The 18,680-nt window shown below is 38.1% G+C and overlaps 3 protein-coding genes across 3 annotated transcripts; all 3 read left to right on the plus strand.

The window, feature by feature from the left end:
* Nucleotides 1-2,867: 2,867 nt before the first annotated feature.
* LOC145224022 (solute carrier family 2, facilitated glucose transporter member 7-like) lies at nucleotides 2,868-5,183 on the plus strand. The gene is made up of 4 exons (XM_080090438.1): nucleotides 2,868-3,163; nucleotides 3,243-3,952; nucleotides 4,018-4,409; nucleotides 4,850-5,183. Exons 1-4 carry the CDS (start codon nucleotides 3,102-3,104, stop codon nucleotides 4,985-4,987), a joined length of 1,302 nt encoding a protein of 433 aa, XP_079946564.1. The 5' UTR covers nucleotides 2,868-3,101; the 3' UTR covers nucleotides 4,988-5,183.
* A 6,348-nt stretch (nucleotides 5,184-11,531) lies between these two features.
* Nucleotides 11,532-15,914, plus strand: LOC145224896 (solute carrier family 2, facilitated glucose transporter member 1-like). Its single transcript, XM_080091510.1, has 6 exons — nucleotides 11,532-11,767; nucleotides 12,625-12,801; nucleotides 12,932-13,056; nucleotides 13,137-13,846; nucleotides 13,910-14,301; nucleotides 14,730-15,914. Exons 2-6 carry the CDS (start codon nucleotides 12,661-12,663, stop codon nucleotides 14,892-14,894), a joined length of 1,533 nt encoding a protein of 510 aa, XP_079947636.1. The 5' UTR covers nucleotides 11,532-11,767; nucleotides 12,625-12,660; the 3' UTR covers nucleotides 14,895-15,914.
* A 609-nt stretch (nucleotides 15,915-16,523) lies between these two features.
* Nucleotides 16,524-18,120, plus strand: LOC145224362 (glutathione S-transferase 1-like). Its single transcript, XM_080090845.1, has 4 exons — nucleotides 16,524-17,002; nucleotides 17,415-17,559; nucleotides 17,630-17,765; nucleotides 17,865-18,120. The coding sequence occupies exons 1-4, from the start codon at nucleotides 16,803-16,805 to the stop codon at nucleotides 18,041-18,043; spliced, it is 660 nt and encodes a 219-aa protein (XP_079946971.1). The 5' UTR covers nucleotides 16,524-16,802; the 3' UTR covers nucleotides 18,044-18,120.
* Nucleotides 18,121-18,680: the final 560 nt, after the last annotated feature.

The following is an 18,680-nucleotide window of genomic DNA, read 5'->3' on the forward strand; positions in this document are numbered from 1 at the left end:
TGGTATGGGTGTGAAATTGTTCCGAATGGTTCAGGTTCTTGCACTGAATGGTTTCTAATCAGCCATACATTTTTGGCATCATATCTTTAAATATAATTGTTTAAAAAAACGTTAACAGATGGAGGGTGTAGTTAGTTGTATATATTACATAAGTTTCACCTGTTTCACTTTATTATATTGCCCCCTTAAGCACCCAGCCACTTCAACCAAATAATAAATATATATGTATATATATATATACATCAAATAAATCTCTAAACTAATGTCTTAACTTTGTGTTAGGTTTTGATTCTATAGCCCCATAGGCTATTCCTAAATCTTTCATACAGAGAGTCAAGATTTTAATAAAATATCTTATTTGAATAAACTTACACAGATTGCATAATGTGCATATTGTGACACTAGAATATAGTATTAGTTTATATAGTATTAAGGCATTTCACCCGGTAGGTTGAAAACTTTGGTCTCTGTCATTACCACTAAACTGAGTTTAATTTGTGTAGACCCATGTGTTTCTGCCTGTTAAAAAAATTTGATCAATGTTGAACCCATCAGTAATCAAAGTACACCGATTTAAGTATATAGATAATAATATGCGTAACAGGGTGATACAGTCAGTGCCCCACTAATTGCCTAGCAACCAATGACGTCACTTTTACGTCACATTTAAACTTTCTTGTCAGCAAGGCAATTTAGAAATAAAAAATATTTGGGCGTTAAAGCAGGTTATTGAAAAAAACACCAAAAACCATATCCTTTGCGTTGTTAAAACCGTGCAAAGTCGCCCCATTTCACGCCCCGTGAATTCTCGTGCGACAACTTGTGTTTGATAGAGAGACTTTGAGAATATAGTGTTGCGTATATTCAAACTACACGCGACTCGCGACAGTACTTGCGTTGTTGGATTGAGTGCGCGCATCATTCGAATTAGTGTCTCGCAATAAACGGACGTAAAACAAGGCGTGTCTACAAGGGTTGCCATACGTCAGGATTTTCCCTGACATGTCAGGGAATTTAGTGTTTAAATCTGCGTCAGGGAGAAATGTTATAAAATGTACTTAAAAGTCAGGAATTTAAGAAAAAAATATATACTATGAAATTAATGTACCAACGGAGAAAGTTTCTTGTAGTTAGCTACAACCGCGTCTATACCATGAAACGTAAAAAGGTAAACTGCAGGCGGCGCGCAGGTTGACGTACAGGGTTACTGTCTCGTTTTGCAGCGTAATACCTGTTTGTTAACTGGTTATCTGACAATACGCGTTAGTTACACACAAAAAAATCTGCGTCTTAAGAAAACACAGCATTTGATGCTACGTGGGAAATTTCATTTGCTTTAACTGTGTACCTAATATGCAAGGAACTGACTAACAACAAAAAGTCGAATGTCGTGAGACATAAAAACGTTTTACATTGGGATTTTATTTCAAATTTAAAAAGGTCTTTGTGGCTGCCAGTGTCTTTTTTCTGTGTAAAATTGATCTGAATGGTTTTTAGAGTGGTAATGGATGGCGGCCCCTGATATATGTGCTTATTGTTTCAAGGATAGTAAGAGTAAGTGAGCCCAATAACCTTACTCGAGGACGCCTACGCAAAAAGTTAATTGACATGGATCAGAGTATCGTATACGTTTTCTCGTATCGCCGTCCGTGTGACTTCTGAATATTCTAAATTTATTCCGGAATAAAAGTGTTTAGATCGCAAAAGGTTAACGCAGCGGTTCTCAAACTGAAGTCTGCGGTCCTTTGGGTTTAGGGGTATGTGAGGCAATTTTGCGGCGACCGCGATGAGGTGGAAGTAATTCTATCTTCTTATTTGGCGTCAGTTTGTGCAACTGAATAAGTTTAAATCAAAATGAAAGTGAGAATCGTCCGTCTCCATTGCTAAACAATAAGCTGTATTGTATGACAACTAACAAAAATGCAATTGTTCGCGCACAATTGAAATGTTTTTTTGTCTTGTCTGTGATGTCAGACTTGGATCATTCTTATGCGCAATTTTCCATTACTAGCTAAAATACTGTAATCAACTTTCGTTTTTCTGAAATACACCATTCAGGCTTGAGGACCGCGAGCCCTCGAAATAATGGCAAAGGGATCGTTTAGAGAAAATAACGAAAAAGTTTGAAAATCACTGGGTTAACGCAACTGAGATCAATTTTGTCAGGGATTGTGTATCATAAAATATGGCAACCCTAGTCTACAATAGCATTAGTTTTACAATAGCATGAGTATTACAGCTGGTGGGTTAAAAAGTTTAGTCTCTGCCATTACCACCTAACTGCGTTTAATTTGTACGATTTGTTTTAACAAACGGTAACTATTTCTGTTTTATATCAATCAAATCAGATATTTAAACACAGCTTAAGCGATGAGTCGAATCAACTCCAATTGTTGTGTTTTTCTAATTGTTCTTAATCACGCAACAATTTTCATTCCAATGGGTTTGAATTTAGTTGCCTTAAATCCATCCACTCCTGCCATTGAAGTGTTTGTCAATGAAACATTTCAGGTATTGCAATATCTAATAAAGTAATAATCAAAGATCCTTGTTGTCTTACAGCTGTTGCTTTTAACTCAGGGGTGGGGAACCTGCGGCCTAAAGACTACTAAAGCTTATGGCTCAACAATCTTATTTATGTGACAATTAACCAATTGTTTGCGCATAATGCAATATTTTAGATGTCTGTGATATGTAACAAACGTATCTTAGAATAGATCATAGGTATGCACAAAAACGGATCTGTAGGTAAAACAAATCCTGAATCTTATAGTGGGAAATTTATTTAGGTTTAACATTGCATTCAGCTTTGATCGTGCTATTTGAAAAAAACTACAAAAGACCATTATGTAAATAAAAATTTTTGGAAACCACTGTTTCACACCTGAGAAATAGACAATGCGGCCTACACGAGCGTCGACAAAACGTTGGGTGGCCTTTATGAATCAAGAGGTTCCCCACCCCTGTTTTAACTGATTATCTGCCCAGTGCAACTTTGTGTATTATAATGCAGTGTCTAGTCTAGTATTTTTGTTTAGTCAAGATACAACACTACTTCAACAGTGGATGAAAATACCCTAATTGTAACATTAGCTCAATCAATGCTGGTTGTTGGTGCAGCAATGGGCTCCATTTCTACTCATCTTTGGGCAAAATATTTCCGGTACTTTTCTGTTTTATCAATTCTGCTTGATTTTTTAAAAAGCCTGAAACACGTTTTAACAAAATCCTCTTACTTTTAGTCGCAGAACGGGAGTCATCATTGTACATCTTCTTTCGTTATCCTCAGCAATATTAATGTCAATTATAGCTTACCTTTTTCATTCTTATGAAGCATTGATCATAGGTCGTTGGGTTAATGGCCTTGCTAGGGGTTTAGGATTTTGTCTTGGTCCATTGTATGTTGCTGAGATAACTAGTCGAAAAACACTTGGTTTCTACCAAAGTCCTCTTGGATGGATTGTACAACTAAGTGCAGCACTTGGCAATATAATAGCTCATCCAAACGTCCTTGGTGGGTTTTTCACTTGGCCATACGCAATGGCAATTCCTGGTTTGTTTTCTGTATTGTATTTGTGTTTCGTGCCTTGGATTCCAGACACCATACCCCACCACATAAATGTGGAAAAGCGCACTGGGGTTGAAATTGATGGAGAAAACCCTATGACAAGACGTTCGTTTCTACTACTTGAAAAATTGCGCCATGAAAAGGGCCCGGACTTGCTAAAAGAATACGAAGACATACAATCAGAGATTGCTGCCGATAGTCGTGTAGAAGGGGCTGCATTCCGCACTATTCTGGCTATCGGAACTTACCGTAGGCAGGTGATGGCTGCTATCGTGGTCCAATTCAGCTGGCAGGCATCAGGAATACAAGCTGTGCAGCAGTACACCAACAGCATTTTTGAAAGTGCGGGAGTGCACCCTGAAAACTCTACATACTACACTATAGGTATGTTGATATAACAAAAGTTTGCAACGCATTTCGCATAACACTTGCATCTTTTTTTATTATAGGAACTCTAATATTAATGGGGCTTGCTGTGATCGCTTCCACGGGGCTTCTAACACGATTTGGCACCAAGCGAATGCTTGTTATTGGTCTAACAATTGTTGTCTGTGCCTTAACACTTTTAACCATTTCAACAACCAACAGCTCCAACTCTTCAAATATTCTGGGCGTTATCAGTGTCGCTTTGTTTGCGATCGGCGTTGGAATCGGTCCCATGCTTACAATGGTGACTTATCCGTCGGAACTAACCACTGTGGTTTCTCGACCCAACGCCATGTGGTTGGCTAGTGTAGTTTTTTGGGTAACTGGTGGTCTTGTGTCGTTTATTTTTCCCTACAGTTTGGAGCTTCTTGGTGGATACGCGTACATTCCTTTCACAGTACTAGTTATGTTGTCGGTAAGTGTATTTTTGTTCGCAACAACTGACATTTGCTGATGTTTCAACTTTAGGATGTATGCACTACACTACACTACACTACACTATATACAAGCTCCACGGCAGTTTGCCTTTCGTCGAGTTCACTGTTGTGAAAAAAGTTGGCGAAAAATGTTTGAAATTGCGATTGATAAGAGTTTCACATCGTAGCAAAATAATAGCATAGAATTCTTATACATCATGTGTAATTTGTTTTCGATGATCGTTTCGCAACATGTTTTGTATAGCAGGAAATATATAGCACAATTAGTTTATCCTTTTCTGAAAAGGAAATGAATATACAACGCACGCGTAGCTAATAAATAGAATATTTAACTGCATGCCAGCGTGCGAACATATATGTAACCGCTGTTTAAAAGACCAGCTTTCTGTTTAACTGAATTGTGCTCATTTATTTTCAGGGTGTTTATGTCATCTTCTTTCTACCGGAAACACGAAATCGTTCAGCCCAAGATATCAAAACTTTTTTTGCGAAATCAAAACTCTCCAAGTCGACCACAGTCTCCTCTAAACATAGTACTGAACTTTTGCCCACATAAACCATTTCAAAGACTGATAAGTTGTAAATGGTGCACGATTCACAACTTCGTTCCACGATTTTTAAAGTCTTTTGCATTTTTTTCACAATTTTACTGCTATTGGTGCAACTTGGTTTGAAAGTGTCTTAGACATGTAATTTATATTCCCTGCTTGTGAAATAGCATTTGGAATAAAACTTTATTCAAACTTTTTAAACATTTGTGTTTTTCATATTTCTTTTAGTTCGTACTTTAGCACAGGGGTCGGGAACCTTTTTTCTCATGCGGACCGTTTTTGAAACGGAAATTTTATCGCGGACCAGCCTTGCAGAAACTACAAGTATTGAGAAATGAAAACGTCTAAATTAGTTTATCATTCCCGGTGTGCATGGGCAAAATGTTTTGAAGCATTTAATTTGTAAAAGTATACGGCCGGGTGACGAAATAGTCGCGGACCGGCGTTTGCCGACCACTGGTTCAGCACCGTATTCTATTGCACCTATAGTTACAAGTTTGGTAAAATGTGCTGCGTTTTTACTCATCATAACGCACAAGCGTATTAATTAAACAATTTCTCGTACTAAACCACTTGGTTTGAATGTTACGCACATCTTACTGCATTTATTTATATTATCATGGAAATTTTGAATGTTTTTTCATTGGCGTCCTTGCAACCAATCCAATGGTACTGTTTTGTGTTTTGGCATCTCTTTTTAATTTAAAATTCCGTAGCACAGCCTTGCTTAATTTGAAGATGCAATTTTATATCTGTCTCTTCAGCATTTGTCCCTCTCCCCTGTTAGTCTTCATAGTTTCGTGCAATTTAAATTCAGTTGTCTAACTAAATTAATACAATTTTCACCAAAAATGTACAAGTTCTATAGTTTTGTATGGATTGAGCCCTAACAGTTATCAATTCGCTGCCCGCTTTACAACGTGGTCCTTAAAAAAATCCGTGATTTACACATTTGGATGGCATCGACAAACTTTTGGGTCGTTGCGTTATAGAGGTATTTTAGAACAACGCCACATAAATGTAATAAAACCGACTCAAGTGTTTTTGAGTGAAAAAGCCTAAACGACTTATGTCTAGTGCCTCGGTTGCCAAGTCTAGCTGTAGGCTACATTGGGACTTTCCATGAATGGTTGTAAAAGCCAGGACGTTAAGGAAACCAACGTTAGCAGACTACAGAACATATTAATTGTTTTTGTTAAATTGTTTAACTACATTTGAAAAGTTTCTCTGCGGTGATAGGCCAGTGATAGGCTGTTGACTACTTATGATCAGTCGGTCGATCGCCTGTCCGGCACGTGGCAACTTTTTGCCCGATCTGATTTGACCGTGCATGGGCGATGATAAGCGGGAAAACTTCATGGTAAACAGAAGTTTACATCAGTACTAAATGTGGTAATCTGAATTTATTTTTATCGATTGCCTTGCACATATTAACGAGTTTGTAATTAGGCCCGACAGAACGCACATTTTTCAAACACTGATCTGCGTAATGCCGAAGGTCATGTGGATAGCAGGAAATGTCTTCTGGATAACTGCAATACTGATGGTGTCGTTTCTCTTCCCATATGCTCCTTCGGCCATAGGTAGATTTGCTTACATTCCCGTGGTAACTTCCCCCCAGCTGTGTAAGCCTCTAGCCCAGTGGTTCCCAAACTATGCGCCGCAGCACACTTGTGTGTCGCGAAATGTCATTAGGTGTGCCTCAAAAAATATTGAAATTAAAATCAATCAAGTAGAGTAGTAGTACCAGGTGCTTAGACCACTAGGCCAACGTGCTCCACGTCTCTGAGATGTTCAACTAGGCTATTTAACTATGAGAGTGACCTGTATAGCGGCTTTATGACCTCATAGTTAGTGCCTTTGTCAGCTAAAAAAATTATTTAAATGTTCGAAGTGCGCCAAATAATTTTTGTTTTTTCTAAAATGCGCCTTAAAAGACAAAAGTTTGGGAACCACTGCTCTAGCCTCTAGCCTAGTTATGCATGAAAACAAAATAGTCAGTCGGCTACTTGTGTAAAAGCATAACAGATGTTCCAATGGTAAAAGTTGAACACGCACTGGTTTACACCAAGAGCCATATACCTATTCCGGTTCGCAACTTGTTTAGGCTGTTTGTTTTTTTCAGAAAGTCCCAAGTTGGACGCTTGCTATTTACAGTTTTGAAAATAATAACCTAATCGCAATAATAACCTAAACAAAAACGATAATAACCTAATCGTGAGCATTTCCCACATTTAGTTTGGCATGTTGGGGAACTCCCCAAAACTTAAAAAGTTCAACGTAGGTGCCTAAAGAAAAGCTGAGGAAAAGATTCAACAACCAACAATCCGGTAGACTGCAGGGGTCACCAAACTATGGCCCGCGGGCCATTTCGTCCGGAGGTCATTTCGTCCGGCCCGCGACCACATTTTTTAGGTTGCCAAATTGTATTAATAACTTTGTAATATTAAAATTTAATCTACTCCTTCCAATTTTTTTCTGTGGGGATATTCAGAATTGATGTTGCCGAGTTTCATAGGATTATAACGCCCAGGATTGATCCAAAGCCAGTTTGTTACGTCACAGACAAGACTACAAGTATTAATTGTGCGCAAATAAGTGCCTTCTTTTGTCACTTGTGGCGTAATATACAAGCATTGCTCGTAAGATGAGACTAATTATACAGTTTAACAGTCGCATGACTACTTTTTGAATGGGATTGTAGAAAGACCATATCTTGGCGCACATAAAAACGTCTCGCGGGCTAAGTTTGGAAAGACGGCGCTAGGGCATGTAAACTATGCGGCCCGCGCGAATCATTATTAGCACTCATCCGGCCCGCAGTGAAAAAAGTTTGGTGACCCCTGCGGTAGAGCTACTAACACGATATGTTTCAGGAGATCCAAAAGTGCTTAATTTTTGAGTGGCGTAAAGAGCTGAATTATTTATTTAGCGGCTCAAGAAGGGTTGGTTTGGGATGCAAGTTTTTGAAAATGTTACATTAGTAACTAGTTTTTTGCTAGTTTTATTGAATTTTAAATGCTAATACCTTACCCCGGCCCTAATAGCCCTAACCGTTAGCATTTTTTGAGATATACCATTTTAAATGAAAAAGGTGCTCTTTGCGCCACCTGTCCAAAGTTAAGCACTTTTAGATCTCCTGAAACATATCGTGTTAGTAGCTCTACCCAACAATCCCACAATCGTCACCTAACTGGTTGGGGTCTGGTATACTTTCATGACCACACGTTATTACTACGTCATACCTGTGCATACACCAATGACCTTTATATATGATCAACTACGTCATTGTACGGATACGTCACGCACATAATGACGTCACTGTGACGTCATCATGTGCGTGACGTTTCCGTACTATGACGTACTTGATCATTTGTAAAGGTCATTGATGTATGTGCAGATATGACGTAGTTATGACGTGTGGTCATGAAAGTATACCAGACCCACTGGATGTCCATGATAACATTATTTCGGGTCAAGTCTAAAACTGAGGGCCCACTTGGCCCACTTGGCCCGCTAGTCCCAGCAATTGGCACCTCTCATGCAAGTATAAAAACTGCGGGCCGGTTTGATAAAGCCGAGGGCACGCCTGTGACCCAGACATGGGGTCGAATACACGCGTCCTGTATTCGAATACTTTACGAATACCTGCATGACTGTATTCGAATTCATGAATACTTTGGTAATTTTTGAGTGACAGCAATTCGAATGGTATTCGAATAAAACGAGTCAAGTATTTGTATTCATGAATTGTTGACCAAACTACAACGACAAGTAATTCGAATACTATTCGAATAAACCAAGGCATGTATTCGTATTCATGAATTCTACGCACTTTTTAAAGTTCGACAATTCGAATTGTATTCGAATAATGCGAGTCAAGTATTCGTATTCACGAATTGTTTCGTAATGTTAAGGTGGCAGCAACTCGAATTGTATTCGAATAAAACGTGTCAAGTATTAGTATTCATGAATAGTTGACCAAAAAACAACAACGTGTAATTCGAATACTATTCGAATAACCCCAAGCGTGTATTCGTATTCATGAATACTTCGTACTTTTTGAGAAGTAGCAATTCGAATTGTATTCGAATTAATAGTTCTAGTTATTTGTATTCACGAATTGTTCAGTTGTAATAAGAAGCAAACAATTCGAATAGCATTTGAATGCACCGATTCGGATATTTGCAGTGGCGGAAAATAAAAGAAATGAAAGCGAGATGTTTGCTTCATGAACACGCTACACCTGTCATGTGCTGATAACAACCCAATGTTGCAAGCTTTGTAACACAATTCCATTTATGTAACGTCACAATTAAACTTATATGTGCATTGTTTCGTAACATAATTAAAAACTTGTCAAATCAGGTCACATTCACTGCCAATTTGAATTGTATTCGAATCTATTTGGCAACAATATATAGCAAAATATTCTCGACTACTCCTAGTCTGGAGGTAATCGACAATTCGAATTGTATTCGTAAAAATGTAGTCATGTATTCGATTTTACGTGTCTTACGTTGCCAAAGGCTGACAACAATGCGAATTGAATTCGTAAAAATGTAGTCATGTATTCGATTTTGCGAATTGTTACGTAGAAACAGGCTGACAACAATTCGAATTGTATTCGTAAAAATGTAGTCATGTATTCGATTTTGCGAATTGTTACGTAGAAACAGGCTGACAACAATTCGAATTGTATTCGTAAAAATGTAGTCATGTATTCGATTTTACGAATTGTTACGTTGCCAAAGGCCGACAACAATTCGAATTGTATTCGTAAAAAATATCGTGTATTCGAATTTGCAAATTGTTAGGTTGGCAAAAACCTAGAACAATTCGAATTGAATTCGAATAAATTTACTAAATTTCATGCACTATCGAACGAAAGCCAAAATCATTCGAATACAGCACGAAGGTGGCAAAACCTGTATTCGAATGCATTCGAATACGAATGACGAATACGAATTGCCCCATGTCTGCGCCTGTCACATGTCATTAAATTTTGATTTCGACAAGATCTGAACGGCAAGCAACGGATATAGTGGGCCCGCAGTTTTTCCTTGCGAAAGACGCGACAAGCACTGTATATAGTGGGCCCGCGGTTTTTATACTTGCTAGAAGCGGGCCCGCAGTTTTTCAATTGCATGGGGCGGGCCAAGTGCTGGGCCAAGTGCTGGGCCAAGTGCTGGGCCAAGTGCTGGGCCAAGCGGGCCAAGTGCTCCAAGTGGGCCCGCAGTTTTAGACGTGACCGCATTATTTCGTCAAAAAGACAATGGCGTGGTAAACATAAATCGGCCAAGCGGAACATGACAAATCTTTTTTTCAAAAAGGCTGTGGTACGAGATATATCGAATATCGACACATAGAATGAAACAGGATTTTGACATTTTGTGATTTTTGTTGGAATGAGGTTTGTGTTGTTATATTTGACAGTAGTGTTTTTTTAAGGTGCTTTGGGGGACCGAAACGGTCCCCCAAATTTCTACAGCGGTTTCCCAAAATTTGCCAGTAGCCTAATAAATAATTCGTTTGAGCAAATACCAGATTGGAAAGAATGGCCTAAAAAATGGATAAATCCTCCGCGCAATATTTTGGATTTTCCCTTGTAATCCGCGCAAATTTAGGCTTCTTACGTGTAATCCGCGCAAAAAAATGTTGTCCGCGCAACTTAGCACAACTTTCGTAGGTAACTACAATAAACTTTCTTTAAAATTATATATTTACGTTGCACAATGAAGTTCTATGTCGTCATAAACCTTATTTCAGGAACAATCCACGCAAATCAGTCAAGCACATCGAAACTTTTCGATCGTCACGCTTGAAATAGCATTTCTATTTCGCTAACGTAGTCGTTAAAAGTACATTTATCTGTATTTTTAGGACGTAGTTTGACTATTAAAGTGACTGTCGGCTGGTCAAGTTACATAAAATAATGTTTTCTGTATGAAAAATAATTAAAAACAGTTAAGGGCAGTTTGGCAATCAAAAACTATCCCCATAAAAGAAATCAGCCAAATGTTTGAATCGTTATGAAAATGAAAAATTGTAGAATCTAGCAGAACAGCTGCGTGAGCAATGGAGCAAAACTGAAGATTCGTCGTGTTTATTACTTTATTCAGTTGTTCTTTTTGTCGACTGGTCTGGATAGTCTTGCAGGCGTTACATACAAATTGCGTTAATCGTTAAATCCACCTGTCAATCAAAAGTCTATCAATCCGCGCAGAAAATTGTAATTCCGCGCAAAAATCCGCGCAATTATTTTGACGAAAAAAATATCCTCCGCGCAAAAATAAAACTTTCCAATCTGGAGCAAATATGGCTATTTTTTGGTATTTGAATGAAACACTTGCGGTCTCTCAAAAATACTTAGCGGTCACCCAAACCAAACCTTAAAAAAACCTGTTTGACACCTTTTAAAATGTTGCCAGTTCAAAAAGACGTATGCTTTGGTCTACAGTCTACACGTCATTAAACGAAATTGTTGGCATGGTTTTTCACTGTTTATTACGTTGGCCATAGTAATTGTTTTCTGTTACTAATTCCCCTTTTTTTTGTTGTGCACCAGTTTCCCCTTTATAGCAATTAACATAGATTTTGCTGTTATGAATTTTGTACCAAACTTGCTTGTGGCAGGTCATTTAAGGTGAACTAAAAAATCGATTCAATGGATTGTGATGAGAAAGAATAACATGTGGTGTCTTTGAGTATTGCTTACTGATTTGACAAGTTCTTGCAACGAATCTTACGGGTGTGCCAACAGAATTCAAGGAATATATTTAACAGTTAGGTTCAGCTTTTGTAATTACAACAGAAGTGTATTTGAAATAATTTAAACACTTGGAACAAATAAACTATTTTCTAATCAGCCATACATTTTTGGCATCATATGTTTAAATATAATTGTTAAAAAAACGTTAACAGATGGAGGGTGTAGTCAGTTGTATATATATATATATTACATTAGTTTCACCTGTTTCACTTTATTATATTGCCCCCTTAACAACCCAGCAACTTTAACCAAATATTAAATATATATCAAATAAATCTCTAAAATGATGTCTTAACTTTGTGATAAGTTTTGATTCTATAGCCACACAGGCTATTCCTAAATCTTTCATAAAATCAATAAAATATCTTATTTGAATAAACTTACACAGATTGCATAATGTGACACTATAGTATTAGTTTATATAGTATTAGGGTATTTCAACTGGTGGGTTGAAAACTTTAGTCTCTGTCATTACCACTAAACTGAGTTTCATTTGTATGATTTGTGTGACATGCATAAGTCCAGTGTTTTTTTAAGGTGTTAAAAATGGTCCCCCAAATTTCTCCAGCGGTTTCCCAAAATTTGTACTTGCAACTACAACTACAGTTTTGGGTATTTAAATGAAACACTTGCGGTCTCTTAAAACTACTTAGCGGTCACCCAAACCAAACCTTAAAAAAGCCCTGTGCATAACTATGATTTCAAATTTGTGTAGACCCATGTGTTTCTGCCTGCCAAAAACATGTTGATCAATGTTGAACCCATTGGTAATTAAAGTACACCGATTTAAATATATAGATGATGTGTAACAGGGTGATACCGTCAGTGCCCCACTAGTTATGTGTTCAACAGTAACTATTTCTGTTTCAGATCAATCAAATCAGATATTCAAACACAGCTTTGGTGATGAGTCGAATCAACTCAAATTTTTGTGTTTTTTTAATTGTTCTTAATCACGCAACAATTTTCATTCCAATGGGTTTGAATTTGGTTGCCTTAAATCCATCCACTCCTGCCATTGAAGTGTTTGTCAATGAAACATTTCAGGTATTGAAATATCTAATTTAATAAAGTAATAGTCAAAGATCCTTGTTGTCTTACAGCTGTTGCTTTTAACTGATTATCTGTCCAGTGCAACTTTGTGTATTATAATGCAGTGTATATTATTTTTGTTCAGTTAAGATACAACACTACTTCAACAGTGGATGAAAATACCCTAATTGTAACATTAGCTCAATCAATGCTGGTTGTTGGTGCAGCAATGGGCTCCATTTCTACTCATCTTTGGGCAAAATATTTCCGGTACTTATCTGTTTCATCAATTCTACTTGATGTTTTCAAAAAGCCTGAAACACATTTTAACAAAATCCTCTTACTTTTAGTCGCAGAACGGGAGTCATCATTGTACATCTTCTTTCGTTATCCTCAGCAATATTAATGTCAATTATAGCTTACCTTTTTCATTCTTATGAAGCATTGATCATAGGTCGTTGGGTTAATGGCCTTGCTAGGGGTTTGGGATTCAGTCTTGGTCCATTGTATGTTGCTGAGATAACTAGTCGAAAAACACTTGGTTTCTACCAAAGTCCTCTTGGATGGATTGTGCAACTAAGTGCAGTACTTGGCAATATAATAGCTCATCCAAACGTCCTTGGTGGGGTTTTCACTTGGCCATACGCAATGGCAATTCCTGGGTTGTTTTCAGTATTGTATTTGTGTTTCGTGCCTTGGATACCAGACACCATACCCCACCACCTAAATGTGGAAAAGAGCACTGGGGTTGAAATTGATGGGGAAAACCCTATGACAAGACGTTCGTTTCTACTACTTGAAAAATTACGCTCTGAAAAGGGCCCGGGCTTAATAAAAGAATACGAAGACATACAATCGGAAATTGCTGCCGATAATCGTGTAGAAGGGGCTTCATTGCGCACTATTCTAACTATCGGAACATACCGCAGGCAGGTGATAGCTGCTATCGTGGTCCAATTCAGCTTGCAGGCATCTGGAATACAAGCTGTGATGCAGTATACCAACAACATTTTTGAAAGCGCGGGAGTGCACCCTGGAAACTCTACATACTACACCATAGGTATGTTGATATAACAAAAGTTTACCACGCATTTCGCATAACTCTTGCATCTTTTTGTTAAAGGAACTCTAATATTAATGGGGCTTGCAGTGTTCGCTTCCACGGGGCTTCTAACACGATTTGGCACCAAACGAATGCTCGTTATTGGTTTGACAATTGTTGTCTGTGCCTTAACACTTTTAACCATTTCAACAACCAACAGCTCGGACTCATCAAATATTCTGGGAGTTATCAGTGTCGCTTTGTTTGCGATTGGCGTTGGTACCGGTCCCATGCTTACAATGGTGACTTATCCGTCGGAGCTAACCACTGTGGTTTCTCGACCCAACGCCATGTGGTTGGCTAGTGTAGTTTTTTGGGTAACTGGTGGTCTTGTGTCGTTTATCTTTCCCTACAGTTTGGAGCTTCTTGGTGGATACGCGTACATTCCTTTCACGGTACTAGTTATGTTGTCGGTAAGTGTATTTTTGTTCGCAACAACCGACATTTGTTTATGTTTCAACTTTAGAATGTATGCACTACATTATATACAAGCTCCATGGCAATTTGCGTTTCGTCGAGCTCACTGTTGTGAAAAAAGGTGGCGAAAAATGTTTAAAATTGCGATTGGCACAAAAGTTTCGCATCGAAGCAGAATAATAGTAAATGATTTATACATCATATGTAATTTGTTTTCGAAAATCGTTTCGCAATATGCATTGCACAGAAAACATCTGGCACAATTAGTTTATCCTTTTCTAAAAAACTAATTGCAATGAATATACAACACACGCGGTTATCTTACAAACAGAACCTTTGACAGCATGCCAGCGTGCAAACATATGTAACCTCTGTTTAAAAGTCCAGCTTTCTGATTAACTGATTAGTAATCATTTTTCTTCAGGGTGGTTATGTCATCTTCTTTTTACCGGAAACACGAAACCGTTCAGCCCAAGATATTAAAAGTTTTTTTGCGAAATCAAAACTCTCCATGTCGAATAAAGCCTCCTCCAAACAAAGTACTGAACTTTTACCTGCTGCCCTCATTTCAAAGACTGATGAGTTGTGAATGGTGCATGATTCACAACTTTGTTCCATACGATTTTTAACATCTTTTGCATTTTTTCACAATTTTACTACTACTGGTGCAACATGGTTTAAAAGTGTCTGAGACATGTTATTTTCATTCTCTGCTTAAAGTGTCTGAGACATGTATTTTTCATTCTCTATTTTCAAGCATTGTGTTTTAAACTTTCTTTCCTTGCATTGTAATTTTCATGTTTCTTTTAGTTCGTACTTTAGCACACTGTAGCCTATTTTATTGCACCTATAGTTACAAGTTACTGTTCCAAAAGTTCCAAAAAAGTGAAATCTGCTCTTGTACTGTCTTATTCCGTTACTTTTTTGTCAACGGCCTCTTTTTTGACGATGGTAATGGAGAATTGCAAACTAATCACTTTGCTTAACTCATACACGTACATTCATTTACACATTTTTATCCCAAACACATTTATTTGTTTCACTTATAGGTTGGGTAAAATGTGCTCCGTTTATACTCATCATAACGCACTTGCGTATTAACTACACAATTTCCCGCACTAAACCACTTGGTTTGAATGTTACGTACATATTACTGCATTTATTTACTGATATCATGGAAATTTTGAATGTTTTTGCATTGGCGTCCCCGCAACCAGCACTGTTATGTGTTTTGGCATCCCTTTTTAATTTAAAACATACCATATACCAAAGCCTAACGTAATTTAAAGGTGCAATTTTTTATTTGTCTCTTCAGCATTTGTCGCTTTTCCTTATTAGCCAACATAGTTTTGTGCAATTAAAATTCAGTTGTCTAACTGAACCAATTTTACTTTTTTCACAAAAGTGTGCAAATTCCGGTTTTGTGTGAATCGAGCCCTAAACATCATTTGCTGCCCGTTTTTTAACGTGTTCCTTAGAAATGGGTAAATTATACATTAGGATGCCATCGACAAACTCTTGGGTTGTTGCTTTATAGTGTTACAACAAAGATGTTCGGTGTAATGTTACAACATCGCCACATAAAGTTAATACAACCGAATCAAGTGTTTTTAAGTAGAAAAGCCTAAACGGCTTATGCAGTGCCTGTTGGTTGCCGAGTCCAGCTGTACATTGGGACTTCTAAGAATAGTTGTTGTTACACCCAGGGCGTTGAGGAAACCAACGTTGTCCACAGAACATAATAATTGTTTTTGTTAGATTGTTTAACTACAGTTGAAAAGTTTCCTGCGGTATATCACTTTTAGGCTTCAGTGATATACTTAGGATTAGTCGATCGCCTGTCCGGCACGCGGTAACTTTTTGTCCGATCTGGTTTGACCGTGGGCGATGATATGCGGGATAACTTTGGGATGGTAAACAAAAGATTTCATCAGTAATGAATGTGGTAATCCGATTTTTTATTGATGGCTTTGCACATCGCGCTTGCAATTAGGTCCAAAAGAAAACCCGTACGTTTTTCAAACACCGATCTGTAATTAATCTCGTTTGACAGAAGTAGGCTAGTTGGCATGACGTATTCAATTCGATTGTTCCTGTTTTGTTAAGGTAGTTAAAGGCAAATTATTCAGCATTCTTGTTGTCTCATTAGTCGCGTTGTGATTCCAATTAAACAGAAGCACTGTTTTGCAAAAGTCAGCGGTACTGTACCGTACTTCTGCAGGTCGCAACAAGCTTGTGTGACTCAGCAAATACAAATGGTGCTGAGGCTGGGCTAAAGTTTCAGGAGACCAGACGCTCTGTTTAAGTCTGCACCTTTTTCGGGCGGCTTCAATTGAAAAGAAAACTTTAGTGGTGCAAAAGCGTGAAGCTGCCGGTAACAGACCTGTGACCAGTAACTGGGGCGCCGCCAAACCTTTGTGACTACTGTAGCAGCAGTAAGAACCTAGTAACACAATTTGATTTGCAGCAGGTTGTTTCAAGAAGATTGCCAAAGATAATGGGAATTACATTTTATTCAAATGTTGTGAGCCCACCTTGCAGGGCAGTGTGGCTAACTTTAAAAACCCTTGGTTTGGAGTTCAAACTGCATGAGGTAAACTTTGCTGAAATGGAGCATAAAAGTCCGGAGTTTCTTGCCGTTAATCCGAGGGGCAAGATACCTGGGTTGAATGACAATGGATTTGTACTGGGAGAAAGGTAGGTTATATAGCAGTGGTTCTCAAACTTTTTTGAGCGCGAGCCAAATCTGAGTTTTATAAACACCTCACGACCCAAGCCTCAAACAACAAAAAATGTATTTTATTTCCTTGTACGAATACTTACTCATACTCTAACGCTAACTGTCACATGGCCAAGTTCAGTTAACGCAAGATTAACTTATCCTATTATTTCCCGTGCTATGACGTTACAATCGCCATGTGCGAAACAGTATAGTGGGAAGGCTATATTGTGTGCGCCACCCATTTTTTTACCCGGTGCGACACATGTTTGGGTCGCGACCCATACTTTGAGAACCACTGTTATATAAATTAACTAAGATTTATTTATTATTTTTGTGTATACGGTAAAGTGTAAACGAAGATACTTTAACCTGTTTCTGTATTTATAGCCGTGCCATAATGCAATATTTGTGCAACAAATTCGAGAAAAAGAATGAAAACGAACTTTACCCGAAAGATCCCCAAGCCCGAGCGCTAGTTGATCAAATGCTTTACATAGATGTCGACGCAGTGGAAGAATTCTATTCTTACGTGGTATGTTGTCGACAATAAAGCATTCTAAAATGGGTTAACAATAATCTATAGTTTACAATTTTGTGCGCAGAAACCGTTTCAGGTGTTGTTTCTCGAACAAAAACCTGGCTTGGGTGAAGAATCAAAAATTCAAGACTACTTTAAGAAGCTCGAATGCTCTCTTTCAAAAAACAAGTTTTTAGCTGCCGACCACTTCACAATTGCTGGTAAGTAATTCGCTTTATAGTGTACCTGTGTTTGTTCTAGAAGCAGAATTGTCATCCATGTTTTTTTGGAAACTATTAGTTTTGCCTTTGTTGCCGCAGATTTCTCGGTGATAGCAAGCATCACCATCTTGGATTTGTGTAAATACGACAACTTTGGCGAGTTCCCCAAATTAAAGAAGTGGATGGAGGCAATGAGGGCACTGCCAGGATTTGAGGAGTGTGTTGGAACACATGTAAAAAGCGTGACTGCAATGTATCAAGGAAAGATCAACGCATAAACATTTGTGATTGGCTACCCAATAATCGCTTGTGTATCAAACTCTGTAACACTTAATAAACGAAGTAGCCTAGCTGCCTATAGTGCTTGCCCTTGTTATACAATATACTGCAAATGTTTAAAATACTATGTCGGCCTTTGATGAAATAGGGCCGTTAACCGCATAAACAAAGGTTGTGCACCCTGTTCATAGATGATGTACCTAACCATGAGTGAAATAAACAAAGCTAAGTAACCTTGCGTTGTCCGGTTGATATTTTTGTGTAGGCACACAAGCCTTGGTAACGCGTTAGGCATGGTGTCCGTTGCATACATTTCGCAGTTCTCAATCTATTGAGAAAGAAACAAGTGACATGTGTGATGCAACCGTGCGTAGCGTGGAACGTAAAACATCAAATACAGGCCTAGGCTACCATACGCGGTTTGACTCAATTTGCTTCCTTGGACAACAAGCCTTTAATTGAACCGATCCCGATAGCTTATAGCCTATGTTTGTTGGACGAATAATTTAACTGCTCAAACTTGAAATCATTTACAATAAATTGACTTGGCACAAGTTTATTGTCATCAGTGGTATTGTTAATTGTTATACCGGTGGCGATAGGGTATTTTGAGTCTGACCATAGAATTCTAAAAAC

Source organism: Phallusia mammillata, chromosome 4 (assembly GCF_965637545.1).
Source record: "Phallusia mammillata chromosome 4, kaPhaMamm4.hap1.1, whole genome shotgun sequence".
NCBI lineage: Eukaryota > Metazoa > Chordata > Ascidiacea > Phlebobranchia > Ascidiidae > Phallusia > Phallusia mammillata.